This window comes from Columba livia, chromosome Z (genome assembly GCF_036013475.1).
Source record: "Columba livia isolate bColLiv1 breed racing homer chromosome Z, bColLiv1.pat.W.v2, whole genome shotgun sequence".
Classification (NCBI taxonomy): Eukaryota; Metazoa; Chordata; class Aves; order Columbiformes; family Columbidae; genus Columba; species Columba livia.
In genome coordinates this window covers 9,238,390-9,254,274 of record NC_088642.1, presented here as the reverse complement: position 1 = coordinate 9,254,274, position 15,885 = coordinate 9,238,390, and the positions used below count along the sequence as shown (strand labels likewise).

At 50.4% G+C, this 15,885-nt stretch overlaps 2 protein-coding genes across 6 annotated transcripts in view; both read left to right on the top strand.

The window, feature by feature from the left end:
* FAM219A (family with sequence similarity 219 member A) overlaps nucleotides 1-9,839 on the top strand; it is a 103,258-nt gene extending 93,419 nt beyond the window's left edge. For 2 of the 4 annotated variants that reach the window (XM_065047064.1, XM_065047066.1), the window contains exon 6: nucleotides 728-9,839. In XM_065047064.1, the coding sequence (XP_064903136.1) occupies nucleotides 728-883 (156 nt within the window). In that variant the 3' untranslated portion in view covers nucleotides 884-9,839. Of the gene's footprint in view, nucleotides 1-724 lie in introns of all 4 variants that reach the window. The other 2 variants (XM_065047065.1, XM_065047063.1) reach the window with 1 other exon arrangement.
* Nucleotides 9,840-9,976: 137 nt separating this feature from the next.
* On the top strand, nucleotides 9,977-15,832 carry SPMIP6 (sperm microtubule inner protein 6). 2 transcript variants are annotated; one of them, XM_021294997.2, is made up of 7 exons: nucleotides 9,977-11,717; nucleotides 12,885-13,029; nucleotides 13,579-13,691; nucleotides 13,816-13,891; nucleotides 14,006-14,214; nucleotides 14,352-14,444; nucleotides 15,630-15,832. In XM_021294997.2, the coding sequence occupies exons 1-6, from the start codon at nucleotides 11,580-11,582 to the stop codon at nucleotides 14,442-14,444; spliced, it is 774 nt and encodes a 257-aa protein (XP_021150672.1). In that variant the 5' UTR covers nucleotides 9,977-11,579; the 3' UTR covers nucleotides 15,630-15,832. The 2 variants fall into 2 exon arrangements, with proteins under 2 accessions (XP_021150672.1, XP_013224209.1); XM_013368755.3 differs by having other exon boundaries at nucleotides 14,006-14,219.
* The last annotated feature ends 53 nt before the right edge of the window (nucleotides 15,833-15,885 follow it).

Sequence of the window (15,885 nt, the reverse complement as noted above, 5' to 3'; positions counted from 1 at the left end):
TGTTTTCCAGTTCTTAACGGGGTCAGGGTTACCAAGTGCATGTTTACTTGGAGCAGGCAGAAAGTCCAGAGAGGACCTGCAGATATGAACTCTTGCCCTTTTAAAGAGAAAAGGCAGGAAGCTCAGGCTTGTTAATTGTTTCTGAATATATTCCCAAGATCTCTCCTGAATTAGTTCTACACACAAGCTGCTGGAAACTCTTTCTCCTTGTATCCCTTTCCTGAGCAAAATACCTCTGAAATACAGAGAAATGGCCAAGAGCAGGGACCAGATGAAACCATCTGGGCCACCTCTGGGCCATGATGAAGTATTGTTCACCCTAGTTAGATAGCCTTGAATCTGAGATTACAAAAAACCAAGAGGCTTTACCACCTTTCAGCCGCCCTAGACGGAGAGGAGGGACTGCCCAGCTGCCCGTGGTTTATTATCATTATTATTGCATTACTGTAAATGAGGGCTTATCTTCATGGAAAGGTTATTCCAGAAGAAAACAGTGTTTTCAACTTGTTACTCTGGAATATCTCACTCTAGATATTCTTATTCTCAAAGAAACTGGAACAACAGAAGGCAGCCCTCACCTGTGGTCAAAAACTGGGACCCTTTCATTGGTGGGGCAGCTGCTAGTGATGGGCAAATGTATTCCAGAATAAGGGATCTCCTTCATCTTCCGACCGTCAGAAGGAAGAAGTGTCATGTGTTTGACTGTTTGTCTCTTTGTCTGTAGCAGATCAACCAAGACTTGAACATCCAGCTGCTCAAGGATGGGTACCGGTTAGATGAGATCCCAGATGATGAGGACCTTGACCTAATCCCCCCTAAATCAGTCAACCCTACCTGCATGTGTTGCCAAGCCACCTCCTCCACCGCCTGTCACATCCAGTAGTGAGGCCGGCAGGCTGTGATCAGTGCTTTCCACTATAACTGTAAAACTTAACAGCCATTGCTTCCTCCTATGGTAGGACGTGCACCTCTTTGTGTTCATGGAGCCAGGAGAAACCAAAAAATTCATTTTATGATTGGTTGATAAGTTATTTTAAACTATGGTTAAACAAAAGAGAAGTTGCTCTAAGTGCCAGGCAGTGCCTGGCAGAACTGTCTGGTCTGGAGAGCGAATTGCAGAGAGGTACAGAGATACCTCCTTGGTTTGTGTAGGCACTGGGGATGTTTTTTAAGGTGCCTGTTCCACCAAAACCAATCCATCTGCAAGACCAGGCGTGAGTCTGAGGTGTCAGGGGGTTTTACCAGTGAGAGGAGGTCAGTTCTTAATTTATTCACTAAACCTGTTTCATTTGCATAACCAAAATGATACTGTAACTGGGGCACAGGAATGGGAATGGAGCAGGGCATCCTTTCTTTTGGCAAGGTTAGCCAGGACTAGCCACAATTCATTCACTTGCAAAGAGGACAGACAGGTAGCATTTCACTGTGAGTCAGTACTAGCTAGAGCTGTTGCATCACGTATCCAGTGCAATCCACCCTTAGCTCCACATTAAGTTATCACCAAACATATCAGATTTGGTCTGCAATCCATCTACGCTCTCCAGGGATTCAGTCCTTTACTGAGAGTACCATATTCCGAGTTCAGTCCAGTCATGTATATTGACTTCAGCCTATACTTTATTCCTGTGAGACCCATCTCCTTCCAACAACCTCAGACTTTGTTCAACTGAGAAAAAAATGAATCCTGCACAAGACAGGACTACAGCTGTGCAGTCTGAAGGCCAGTGCTGGAAAAGCTAGTTGAAGAGAGCATGTTTTCACAGTGCTTGACTGTTGATATTCTCTTGACACTGTATCTCTTGGTGCCTGTGGGAGAGATTTGTTAATCCTCAAGGCATCTGTGTGGTGGTGTCAGACTTTAGGGGAGTTTTCAGCAACAGCAGGATCATAAACAGCTTCAGCTAAAATAAAAACATCATGAGAGGAAACTACTGTTCATCCCATCTCTGCCCACTTGTGAGCCAGGCGTGGCCTGTGTTAGAGCTGTCCCATGTCAGGAGCAATTGTGTCTGTTTCATGCTGGAATAGTCAGGAAACTTGGTGTTACATTAGGTTGCTGGACTGAATTTCCAATTCACCAGAAGATTCTTTTCAACGCAGAATCTTTTCTGGAATTAGGAAACATGGCCTCTCCGTGGCCAGTCTTACACTGCTGGCTTCTGTATACGCAGGATTCAGGTCACGGGCTTGCATTTTTCTTGAAATCTTTTGCCACAGGCAGTACTGTGTTTCCCTGCCCTGCCAAGAAGGACCACCTGCCTTGTGCAATCACTTGCTTTATAGCTCAGGAAGGGAGAAGACAAGGGTAATTCTGAGCTTCCCCTCAGAATTCCTGAATCACAAAACAGAGCCTGAGCTTCACCCCGACAGACTGATCCCCCACTTGAAATCTTCATGAGGTGAGATAAGTCTTTAAGATGTCCACTTCGTGACTGGGAGATGATTTGTTTAACATCTTGGGGTTTCACTCTGTGCAGTTTTGAACTGCATGATACCATCCACAACATGAGCAAAAGAGCAAGCACACAATATTCCTGGGCTTTATTACTCACTGGCTGGTGTGGGCACCTGTTAAAGCTGTGTTTGCCCCCTCCCTAAAACAGGGTGCTGCTACCATGGCTCCAGACCAGAGAAACAGGACTGAGCGGTGCTGCGTATTGAGCATCCCTGCCTGCTCATGAAGCTGTTCTGGTTAACTTGCCAGCTCCTCTAGGAAGAGTGTTCCTTAACTCAATTCCTCTCCCTTTCTCACCACCTGGTAGTGCTAAGGGGAAATATGTCCAAAATGTTCCTAAAGAAGCACAAAGCACCAGGTCTCCAATTCTTCGCTTCTCCTTTCATGTGCCTGCTTTTCTCTCCAGCGCTATCTCAGGTTGAGGTTAGCAAGTTGGCTGGAGGTGGAGGAAGGATGCTAACAATGCTGTGTAGAGAGAAAAGATAAAAGAGAAAAAAAACATTCCTTAAGGATCCTTTTTTTTAATGGGGATTGTAGTCAAAACCTGACAGAAACACCATGGTCACACCAAATCCTATAGGACATGAGCAAATCTCTTTAAATCTTTACTCTTCTAGAGAGGGAATTTGTTCAGCATTGGTACCATGCAATGTCTTCATCACGTTTATCCTCAGCCTCTGTGCCTTCCAGCCAGGCTGCACACGCTCAGCCTTTCCCACAGCCCTTGCTCAGGAGCTCGGAGTGTCTCAGTGTGCCTGCTAGAGCAACGAGGCTTCTGGTTACGTGGTCAGCCATGGAGGTCCCACACGTCCCCATGATGCTGCCAGCATGTTCGGTCTAAGACGGAATGAGGCTTGCTGACTCTTAATCTCTCAGGGTTAACGCCTCCTTCTGAACAACAGACCTTGCCCAACAACCACTGTCCCATGGCACCCTGACCAAGTCCTTTTATTGCCCTTGTTGCTGTTTTTTGCCTGCCACATTGAAGCATTCCTCAACCCTACAACTGCCCTCAGCCCTCTGCATTGTGCGATGTGCATCTGCTTCTTGCACAGCCTCTGAAGAGGGAGGGAGATTAATTTAAATGTTACACTCAGTGCTTCCTCCAAATACGGGCCGAAGCACAATCCAAGTGTTTTTCCTGCGCACAGAAGGAGCTGGTTGCACAAATAGCTCCTTTGGCATGACAGTACAGGACCATAAAATGGCAATTTTTTGGCTTCTCCTCTCTATGCTTTGTGTTCATATATTTTATTAGGGGGATAAAGTAGAAAGGGTGGGGGAAAGTAGTTACCTGTGTAGGGTCATTATCAGGAAGGCTGAATGGATTAAGGCAATTCACATGTGGCTATCGTAGAAACTTTAACACTTAACCCTTCTGAACTGCAGCCCCTTAAACAGGTGATGACCATAGGGCATGTTTGTTGGCTCATTATGGAATATAGTGGACAGCCCATCGGTATGTATGAACCGCAGACTGGGCTGGCTCTCCCTGTCTGGTTTTGTGTTCAGACCTTTGCTTCAGCCAGGTTTTCCTTATGCCCTTGTTGGGGGTTATGCTGTGGTGACTTCCCAGGAAGATGTATAGATACGTGACCATTCTGGTGCTGCTCTCCTTTGACCAGTTTCTGCCACCACGTCCTGGAGAAGGCAAAAGCAAAGGGAACAGATGCTGACTCTCTGTTGCAGCATTATAAATCCCTTAAATCTGCAGAGCTGCTGGGCACTCTCCTAAATGCACATTGCATGCAAGAAAGTAAAGTGTTCCTCCAGTCTTTGCACCAAACCAGATGGTCTTCTCAGGCCCCATTTTCAGTTCAGAGTTATACAGGATGCCAAGAGGAAGAGCACCATGGAGTATGAATGGCTGCATCACTATCCACCTAAATTATCATGCAAACAGGATTTAAGTATATTGTTGCTGGTGCCTCCACAATGGAATTTGCATTTGATGCCTCCTAAAGTCAGACTGGGTTTTTGTTAGGATTTTGTGTAATTTTAGTCACCAAGTCACCTGAGTTTAATCAAGCCCTTTCCTTTTATCACATGTTAATTTCACCCTTTAATGTGAGCTGGCTTTGAACTCCAGGGTCTGAGCACTCAACTCTGTCTCTCCAGTCTGCAGACTTCCCATTTCCAGATGTCTGTGTGAGGAGGAGCATCCTCCTAGTGTTGAGAAAGGTCTTTAGATAGCATCGTCTAGTCTGCTTTTCTGGTGGTTATATAACAATAAGCTTTGGCTGAAAGAAGGCTGATGTCCAGGCAACCATCCCGAAGGCCCATTTGATGTCTTACTGGACATATCTTGAAGCCAACCCTTGGAAGAACTGCTAGATCATATCTGACATTGCTGTGTGTCTACCCCCAAATGTACACTTGGCTGTTGGGTCTGTTATGGTGTTCTGGCTATCTTACCTGCACATACCTTGCCACTGCAAAAGCAGGTGGCCAAGCCTGCTGCATGGACTTCAAAAGGGACTTCAAGTCACTTCCCCATGGACAGGATGGACTCAGCTGCTTTTGGTTTGTCTCTCTAGCTCCTTTCCCAGAGGAGGCACCCGCTCTGCTCAGCTGTGTGCTGGCTGACACATTGGTCTGCAATCCTGAGCAGAATCCTTTCCCCTCCGTGCAGAGTCTGTCCTCGGGCTGGTTTGGAAGCTACACAACAGCACGCAGGGGGCTTGAAAAGTACAGCGCCCTGTCTATGACTCAAGAGAAACATGAAGATGCTTTTGAAGAAAGGAAGAACCCAGCTGGGCACCAGATGGAACAACAGAAAAAGGAAAACAAGCAGAAACTAGAAAGGTTGCCAAGTGCTGTTTTGGCCTAGGGCAGATCCCAGTTGTCCGAGTTAATCTGCCCCAGTGCAATGCTGATACCAGCAGGGAGCAAAGCTCGCTTTCCGATGCTCACACCAGAAACACTGTGTCCCTGAGCTGGCAGCTCAGCCAGCTACTACTGCAGAGAGTCTGCTGCGCTGTTAGAGCACAGAAATGAGGTCTGGCGTCCCTTGCTGCTGTTGGCACCCTGTACATATTTGATGTAACCCCAGCCAAGTCACATCCCCTCTCGATGCCCGTTCCCTTCTGCAGCACAGGGGAGAAACCTGCTTTCCCAAGGTGCTACCAACACCCTGCACAGATGTTGCCAGCAGTGTGGTGGGCACTGTTGATAGGGTAGCTCTGCAAGCAAGATGCAAAAAGCATGCTATAGAGATTATATGCATATTTTCAAAGTACTACTCTGTTTTCCCTCTGCTTACCAGCTTCTGATGTTGCCTGCATGAGCCAGAAGGCTGCAGGATGGAGGTTAGTAGAGAGATTAAACAACTTTGGGGGAAAATGTTTGGTGCGGATGTTTCCCGGTTATTTGGCAGCTGACTCTCACACAGCTGGCTTCTCAATCTGCGTACTGCCGCAGGGAATGTGTAGGAAGATCTGGTGGCCCAACAGCACCATTCCCTGCTAGAGAGTTAAGGAACTTAGGAGTGCGACTGAAACAGCGAGTGCTGATGGGAAAGAAAAGACCACTGAAGGGGTCATTTGGGATATTTCCCTGACAGTTATGTATTCTTAGCATCCACTTAATGATTTGAGGGTATAAACTGGCACTTTTGCTTAGGCGCTTCCTTTGCTTTTCCATTCTCCATTCAAGTGCACACAGATTATGGCCACTCTTGCCTAGAATAAAGTAGACCTTCTCACCTGGCTGCACGTGCCACCGTGAGTATACCCTGGCTTTGAATTCTACTAGTCTTCAGACCTGACTCCTCACATCACCCTCCTATTTCTACTTGTCACATCTCAAACATCTGCACAGATGGGCAGTGCCGTGTGGCAAGCCTGCTGGACTGGGTTGTACCTAAGGAGAAGGCATGGGAAGTTCTTCATCTTAATGTGTTCTTCACCTCTAGGAGAACATTGCGTCCCTGTCACTTCCTTTCAAAGCTTTTCTGTGAGAGGCATTGCTCCAAACCTTGAACCACATCTCGTCAGACAAGCCCGCAACACAAGCTCTGAAGCAGAAGGGCTAGCAATTTAGTGTAGAGGTAGAGGTTGTGACCTGGGATTACCTACAGAAGATCAATGTGGGTTTCTCACAAAGGCTGCTGTCCCTATTTTAACTCTCTGTATTATGCAGCTGAGCTGCTGCAGCTGCTGCATTGCTACCAGAAAATTACAGCTACATCCCCTCCTTTGCCTCCCTTGGCACTGGTGGCAATGCCAGGATCACAGCAGCTAAGTGCTGCCAGGCTGAGCACTGCTCTGACAGCTTGCTGGGGCAGCAAAGGCTGGGGACTAGTGGAGATCCCATGGAGCAGAGCACCGTGGCCCACGTGGCCGTGTCACAGAGCAGCGCAGACACTGGCAGGACGGGTTGCAGCTTCCCCTGGCCCCTGTGGCGAGCAGCTCTTCCATTGCTTCCCAGACACACGTGCCACTGGTGGTGGCTCCAAGTCTTTCTGTTTCTGTAAAAAGCTGCACCAGCAAAAGATGGATTTGTTTCTGGAAGGAGCACATCTTGCTGGTTGTGACTGGTCCGTGGAGCCATTTCCACAGTAACAAATAGTGATAGAGGTGGTGGGATTGCATTGGTGAGTGGAAGGTACAAAAGAAGCCTCATTAGAATGTGACCGTCTCAGACGTCTCACTGGAAACAAGCACAGTAGGCACCAGGAAAAGAAAAGGCCACTGAAAGGCCATGCTGAGATAAGTCATCTTACCTGCTGAGATGTTTTCCCTCACAGAGCAGCATTTCTCCTGTCATTGCCCATCCAGTTGCTCCAGGTGAGCTCACTGGGAGGCCCCACTCTCCTTCTAGATTGCCTTCTTGCTTCTGCACCCCAAAAAAAAGCTGTGACTCCTTTTGCTACTCACCTCCCTTGAGCCTGCGTGACTTGGGAGACCCAAAGTTTATTTATTGGGACATGTAATACAGACACATCAGGAGAGCTGGAAAACTTGGACAAGCTCGCTTCGCAACAGCCCTTCTGAGTTTTAGCACTTTCCCCTCCACTCCCAGCTCACAGATTTCTTTGCTCAGTTCTTTTGCATGGAAAAGCTGCAGTAGCAGCTGAGTTCAGCTTGTAGCTGCTTCTGTCCTGAGACAAACCCAGGCCAAACATCAGACCAGCAGGAGATGCAACAATGGTGGCAGGTGAGCCAGAGAGCAGCTGGGTTTTCTCTTCCCCCACCTGAAGGCTGTGGGGCTGAGGGTTCACCAGACTGGTGTAAAACCTTGGTGTGAGCCAGCAAGCCGAGCCTAGGCCACCTTCACCCTGCTGGGCTCCCCTCTTGGGACCCAAGCAGCAGGTCCCAGGTCTGACAGCCCATTGCTCCCAGTGGGGGCTGGAGACCTGCAGTAGCGGTGCTGGTGGGATGTCTGCGCTGGGGCAGGGCACCGTCAGACACACTGGTAGGGATGTAGTTCTGCAGGGAGAAAGGTTCTTGTAGAGGATGAAGTCTTTGCAAGGGAGAAAAGTCAGAAGGTTGGGGAGGGTCCCCCCCCTTTTTTGCACATTTTTAACCATTTTTGCTCCTTCCACAAATACTATTTAACTTTAATAAGAAGGAAATGAGCCACCATTAATAGCTTTCTGAAGGGTCTGAAAGCATGTGCCACTTGCATGCTGAGCTGGTTGTGCCACACGTGCGGCTTCCAGACCTCATACATCCTGTAGCTGAATCACCCTGAGCACTGTCCAGAGACTGGGGTGGGAGAGTCAGTGCTGACCATCGTATCCGACACCCACGGCTTCTCAGACTGAAGAAGAATCAGACCAGGAAGGGGGAAAAGCAGCAGCGATGATAGAATAGCTAGTTGTCACAGGTAAACTTCGGTATCCATGTCCAGTGGTTAGTCCTAGAACCGCAAGCCTTGTTATATCGCACAAGTCCTCCTGCCGCTCCTCTTTTCTCAAAGCAGCCATCGTCTTTCCTCGCCCCCACCCCATGCACTGGTGATGAGCATCAGAGGCAGTTGCACCAAAGTGACTCAGCCCAGTTCATCATCCACTCTCCCACCTGAACCCAAGGCAATCCAGACAGTTGTTGCCCATCACAGGTCTTCATTGTTAGTATTTCCACTTGGGTTTCTTTCCTTGTGTACCATAGCTTCCTCCATGTGCACTCTAGCAGGGTAGTACAGGAGGCTCCAGCCATGTCCCAAGAAGCTTCTTTGCCCCCGGCAGCACCTTGCAGACACGCACCTTACTGGGAACGTGCTGGGTCAATGCTGGTGAGACGTGGCGCTGCCGATCTTGCATAGGTGGCAGCTGATGGGGATCCACGGGGAAAAGCTGGCAGAAAGTGGCTGCTGTCCCTTTTATTTTTGGAGGGAGAGGGGGATATTTTTGGCATTATGATAATTGTCCACCTTCCAGTGGCCAAGTTCTGGGCTGCATTAATAATTGGGGATAATTTGCTATCCGGGCAGGTAAGGAGCTTTGCACTGACCTTAATAGCAAACGCCATGGCTGTACCCAGAGCCTGGATACAGGCTGGGTTTGCCCCATCTTGGAAAGTGCTTTCAGCTGGCTCCAGATAGACATTTCTGGCAGGCAGGGAAACAGCACTCCTCCGAGTCCAGATCAAATCTGCCCTTCCATTTCGTGTCCTCAGCTTGGAAAAAACCTCAACCCAAGAAAATGCTTCCCAGGTCTCCTTCCCCCATGCGGTGCCTGACGCCCCAGGGAAGGGCGTGATGGGAGGCATTTGGGAGTCACCAAAAGCGAGATCCTTTTTGGATGTATTTAATGGAAATTTATTTCAGGAGGAGAGACCTCCCGACCTTTGCGTTAATCTCAAGAGCAGGAGATGAGTTTCTGGCTGTCCTTGCATATAGTGAAACATAGCTGAAACAGCCAAATGCAAAGTAGAATTAAATGTAGGGTTTGACCTGAATAACCTTTTAATTAGGAACATAAATTTGTTGTAGCTTGACCTTAGTCCATGTTAGGAACCTGCTAATCATTTGACATGCAGAGTGTATTAATGCTGCACTTAACTTGGCCATTGGTTTTATTACCTGGTTTGGGGAGTTTTTTCACTCCCAAAGCATCAGTCTACATGTCGTATGGGTTTTCTTTTCTTTCTTTTCCCGTTCAGAACATGTAGCACACTGTCGTACTTCTGTTCCCGTCTGCGTAGAGTATTGCCTTAAACAGATCAGTTGTGTCGTGGTTTGTTTTGGGTTTTCTTTTTTCTACCATCAGTTTTATGCATTAATTTATTTTATAAATGTGCGTTTTTTTGGAAAAAAAAAAAAAAAACACGAAACGTGTGTAATATTTTTTTGTTAACATTTCCATTGCAGTATTTATCATTGTTACTGGTTGTGTGTAGTGTAACAAAATTAATGATATTAAAAAGCATACGTATGAAAACCAGCCTGACGGCCTTTCTCATTGGAGCGAACCGGGTTGAGAGGGTACGAACTGCAGCGCCTCTTTGGAGCCTCCGCAGATGCTGGAGGTACCAGCCCCCACGCCGTGGTCAGTGCCATCCCACCTGGGCCCAGCAGAAGCTGGTGTGGAGCTGTGCTGTGTGGCACAGGACAACCAGCATTTGGGACGGTTTTTCCCCGAGGCGGTAGGAAGATGCAGAGGCTTGACCCAGCCCCTGCAGCTCGGCTGTGCCTTTCCTCCTGACAGCAACATAAGCAGAAAGAACTGCTGCATCTCTACAGCACCGATGGGTGAAATAACCTTTTATCCAGCCTTGCAGCTCTGTCTGCCCCTTGAAGCCATTGGCACAAGAGCCTTGCACTCATTTTAGAATCCAACACCAGCAGCTGGAAACACCAGAGACTGCAGGGACAGGAGACAGCTGTGATGGGGAGGGGGGGCCACTGTCTCACTCTGGCAGCCAGCCCAGCACAGGATGAATCCCCTCCAAGTGAGGTTTGGACTTCACCTCTCTGCCAGAGCAGTGCTCCCCACATCTGTGCCATGGGGTGCTCTGAGGCCACTGGGAATTAAGGGGAGTCAGGGGGAGCATCACTGACAGCCTCATGTCCATCCTTCCATCCCACCTCTCGGGGGGACAGGGCTGATGGAGAGCCTAAGCCTGGCTCAACAGAGACCAGCAGGGTGTGAGAATCAATGGCAGCTTTTTTCTTCATTTCATTACATTACATTTGTCTGAAAGGGTTTGGGTGCGCCAGGCTGCCAAACCACACTGTCCCCCAGAGCACACAGAGCAGTACTCAGCAGCCCTTCAGGGGGGTGCGTTGGCAGTCCCCCTGCCACCATGGACATGGTTCTCCACCAGCCATCCCCAAAAACGCGGCAGCAGAGGGTCCGGAACCAGGAGCAGGGCAGAGCTCTGAGCTGGCACTGTGTGACAAGCCAGGCCAGAGCGGGTTTCTGGAGGGGCAGCGATTTCTGCTCGACTCAGCTCGGGGAAGAACACACAGTCCCTGCAAATCTCCCCCTGACATAACCCAGCTGCACTGAGATGGGTGAGGATCACTCACTCTGACTGCAGAGCCCATCACTCAGGACAGAAGAGCAAACAAGCCACACGGGGTCACTTAAATCCAGATCTTTAATTTAAAAGTGGAGACAGAGCAGGTGATAGTTCCCCTGGTCACCCTGGCAGATTGGGACAGTGGTGCCCGGTGCTCTGCCCTGGATGGTGGCTGTGCTAATGCAATGCTGTGTGCACGCAGCTGGGTAGCTGCAGGGTTTCCAAGGGGCTGGAAAAGCCACAATCACTGCTCCTGCACCTCCCAAAATAGAATTATCTTGATTAGGACCAGCTGAAACTGTTTCCTGCCATTGTTAAAGTAATTGCCGTCAGGAGAGGAAGAAGCCCAGGGCCAGGACAAAGCCAGGAGGGTGTATCCCATAGAAGGATGCAGGCAGCAATTGCTGTGCCCTAGGTTACAACCAGGGTGTAGCTATAGAATGGACAACAAGCCACCAGTTCCCTCTGCTCCCACACTGTGACATCACTGACAACATAAGCAATACCCTGGGCTGACAGAGCAGGAGCACCTGACCCGTTCCATTTCCTGGGTAGGCTGCAAGCCCCCAGCCCCATACAGTGCTCATCCAGTGGGGCATCCCCAGGACCCTCTGGGACTCCAAGCACTCCTGTCCCAGCAAGCAGACTGCTGCACCATGTTCCTCTTCGCCGAAAAGCACAGGACACCAATCAGCACTTACACCGACTCCTACCGCCCACCATGCACTATGAAGAAGGCCATCCACGAACGGGCTCCACTGAAGTTCGAGACAGATAATGAGTTTCTGACACAGGTAAATGCTGTGGGAAAAGGAAAACTCAGTTTCTAGCCCTACCCAGCTGTGGATGCTCGGTGCCAGGCAGGGGGGTGGCACAGTGACCCATGGGGTGCATCACTACATGTGTGTAATGAGGGGAGGTGTGCACCCTCACCCTCGTTAGGAAAGTGTTTGACACCCCGTGACTTCTGCTCACTGGCTTCTTGTCCCCTGGAGCTGCATCCTGTGGTGGCTTTGGGCTCATGGGACAGGCACTCACTGGCACAAGCTCTCACAGATCAGTCCTGTCCATTAATAGGTTTCAGAGAGCTCAGGGGGCAGGATCTGCTGAGGAAGGGAACACTGAGGCCCAGTGTTGCTGTGTGACATGGTGGTGGTGGAGGGCAGATTGGGTGACTCTGAAAGCTGGTCCAACACACAACCCCCAGACTTAGTTCCAACTGGGTGACCTTCCATGCCGGAGGACTGAGAAAAGGGATTGGGGCAGATCTGAGCATGGAAAACTCCTTCCCAGCCCGGTCATGGAGAAGGAAGTACCCCTGAGCCATGTCCTCACTGCGCGGGGTGTCTGTGGGACATGCAGCTTTCCTCACGCAGGCTAAGTAGCGTGCAGGCTCCGATGCAAAGCACACTACAAACTGGCTCATCTCTTGCAGCCTCGTTAGCATGTGCATTATAATGAGGGAGCCAGCAGAGGGCACGGAGAGGGATGTCACCACTCTGCAGGGGCAGAAATGGCTCATGCAGCCAGGGAACCTGTCTGCCCTACAAGACCCCAGCCCTCTTGGGTTCTGCCAGCTGTAGGACATGGGTTTGTTCCTGTAACTCCCTTCCCAACCTCTGCTGGCCCCACACCTGGCAGTCCTAGTGTGCACTCACCCCATCTCCCTCTATGGAAGGTGCCCAGATGCCTATGGACACCCTGTGTGCACGGGGACAGGAGCCAGTCATGCCTAGCCAGCCCCCCTGCCCTGCTTGGGGGTGAGTGGGAAGCTTTTTGGGGATCGCAGCGCTACTATGACCCCCATGCCCACCCACTGTGAAGGGAGGCTTGGTGCTTCAATCTCCAGCTGCATCTCCAGCATTAGACCTTGCCTGGTAATCAGCTTCACCGTGTGCCCCAGCGCCTGCTCTGCAGGTGATGCCACGTGGCCTGGATGTCTCTCCCCACTCTGTCTGCAGGGATTAACAGTTCCCCCGGTCCAAAAACGGGAAAACCAAGGTCCGCCGGAGGAGGTGATTAGGGCGATAATGCAGGACTGCTACAGGAACACCATGGAGCCCGCTGCCTACTGGCCTGGGAAGTACTGGCTGTCCAGGTCCGAAGGTACTGCCAAGGTCCCAACTGTCCCCCTGTGTCACCTGGACTGTGTCCCCATGGGGTTGGGGGACTGAGGGTACTGACAACAGCCCTGTTCCTCCCCCGTTTTGCGTCCTGTATCCCACCAACCCAGTGGCGAAAGGACCCTCCCTCGGTATCTACGCTTGTGGCTTTGCCATAGCCACCCAACCCCATCCCCCACCAAGACTGTCCCTGTCCCAGGGATGGTTGCAGGTTCCCAGGTTTCTCTCCCCCAGTGGCTCCTAAATATCCCCTGGTGGTAGGTTCTGCCTCGGGGACACCCTCCCAGCACTCCATAGTCCCCAGGGACCAAGGCTGTGTGGGCAGGGCTGAGTGACCAACAAGCTGGAAGTGGTGGGTGTCACCTCCACCACAAATCCTTAACAAGAACCCTGGGAGAAATCCCTCTGACATGCCCTCTGGTCCTGTGGCATAGCATTTTGGGAAGAGGGGGAACAATTGGTGCTATCTGGCTGTCGTCCCATGTCCCCAACACCACAAAAAAACAGCCATGCTGTTTCTTTTGCATTGCAGAGAAGTACAACCCAGTTTTTGTCAATGAGGATAAATACATCACCTGGAGAACAGGTCCCTACAACAGCGCAACCTGGAATAAGCACTCCACTTACCTCCCACTCCTGCCCAAGGTAGAGTCCAAACTCCCTGCACTCCCTCTGCCCCCCAACTGGAGCTGCCCCAGGTGCCACCAGCACCTTGGGCTCTGCAGCAAAATGGTGGCAATCCTCCAAGAGCTGTCATCGCCCCTTGCAGGAGACAAGGATGGAGACCTACCTGCGCAGCATACCTGTGCCATACCCCCCAAAACCTGCCTGCCTCAGTCAAATTGGTAACTACCCTCTCCCTGGCCCTGTTCCTCCAGCTGCAGCCACACTGATGGCCATCTGGGTGATGGGCTGGTTGTTCCTCCTCACCATTACCCTCACCCTTCCTCTGCTTTCAGAGAGGGATATGGTCGCCGACATGCTGCGCAGGCTGTCACGGCAAACGCCGCCGTCCGTGCAGCCTGTGTACACTGTGTCAGGGAGGGGACCCTTCCAGGGCTACTACAGCCCCTGCTCTGGGCGCCACTACTGCCTGCGAGGGATGGACTACTACATTGATGGGGCCGCTGCCATCAGAAGGCATCTCAACGCAATAGGAGAGAGGGCTGTAAGGTTGAGATGTGATGGGATGGTGTGGGATGGCTTGCTGTGGGTTGGGATGGGTTGCCATGGGTTGGGCTTGAAATGACCCATCCCCCTTGTCCTTGAAGCCAGCACTCACCATACCTTTTCTCTCCCTTGCAGGACTATCCGGTGCTGCAATTACAGCCCGAGCGGAATGTCCTGTGCATCTACACATCGCCCCCATCTATACTCCTCCCCGTACACCAACCCTAGGTGCACACAAGTTCTATGGGGGAGCGCTCTAAGCTGGTTGCCCTGAGGGAAAAGGCTATTGTTTTTCCGTAATGCTAGTCAGCCCCTAGCTCTCTTTTAATTATGGTTTCATGCAAAATTGCTCAGAGGGTTATTCTGGGGATGACAATGCAGACTGCAGACCCTGAGGGGTAGCAGGTCCCACCACGTTGCCCACACAAGCAGCAGTGCAGCTGCTGCACCTCCATCTCACAGGCAAAGTGGATGTGACTAGGGAGGACAGGACACAGTTGCTAGCATGTTGTTGCTACCTGCAGAGAAGCAGTTGCCAAATTTCCTCCCAGGACATGCTGTTCTGTGCTTGGTCTCATCCAGCTGTCCTTGGGACTGCAGAGCACCTGAAATCCTGCTGGCACCCCTGAGCCCAGCTGCATGTAGCTTAGCATCTCCCAGATTTTCCGGCCTCATTAGTGCTTCTTGTGCTGCTCTTTTATTTTCTGTTATTATTGTTTGCTCTTCTTATCCAAGAACCTGTTCCCTGGTCACGCTGTTTGTTATGCAGCAATCAGCCCTGTCCTTCACCTGCTGCAGGTCCAGCAGCACCTTTTAATCCCCACAAGTTTACCTTTAGGATGTCTCCATTGCCGAGGCAGCTTTTTTCAGCCCTGGGAAAGCAGCATGGGGAGAAGGGAGACTGTTCAATCAGCTTAGTCATCACTCTGCTACTGCATCAACCTCCCATGGGCCAAAATTAGGTGCCAGGCTTTGCAGAAAATGTGTGATTGGCTTAGAATTCCTGAGCCCTGAAACTAAATGAGAACAAACAGGGAATGCTGGGTTCCTCATAGAAGTTCCTGTGCCCGAGCCTTGGTGAGATGTTTGTCAAAGTCTTCTCCACTGAGAAACGGGCAGATTTTCCTGGACTGGTATGACTCTGTGAATTAAGGTTTTAAGAAAATGACAGTGAAAGGGAGAGTAAGTGTTTGCAGGGTGGAAGACCTGCTGGAAGCAGCTTATGAGGTGGCAATGTCAGGGTACTTCAGCTCTTCTGCCCAGGCTTTGCTTTGTCAAGACACACGCCAGAGCAGATAGGGATGGCTGCGTGGCTGCTACTCACCCCTAAGCCATGCTTCCAGCCAAACCCAGGTTTTCTGCTCTTCTTCCTTGACAAAGCTTCATGGCTGATCACTTTATCTGCTCTCCTAGGTGGGACTCAAGCCACTTCAGTATGACAGGAGGAGTCCAGAGAGGCAGCTTCACGATCCACCCTGAATTTAGCTCAGAGGCTTACTATGACCTGTGATGCTGTTGGAGAACAAAGATGGACCTTCATTAAAATTGACTTGGGTAACAATTTCTCTCAGACCCTTTCCTCCAGGTTGGGGAAGTTCCTTGGGAGTGGGCAGAAGCTTTTGGGCTTACAGGTTTGGTGGGTGTTTTATTAATCCTCAGGGGCTGGTAC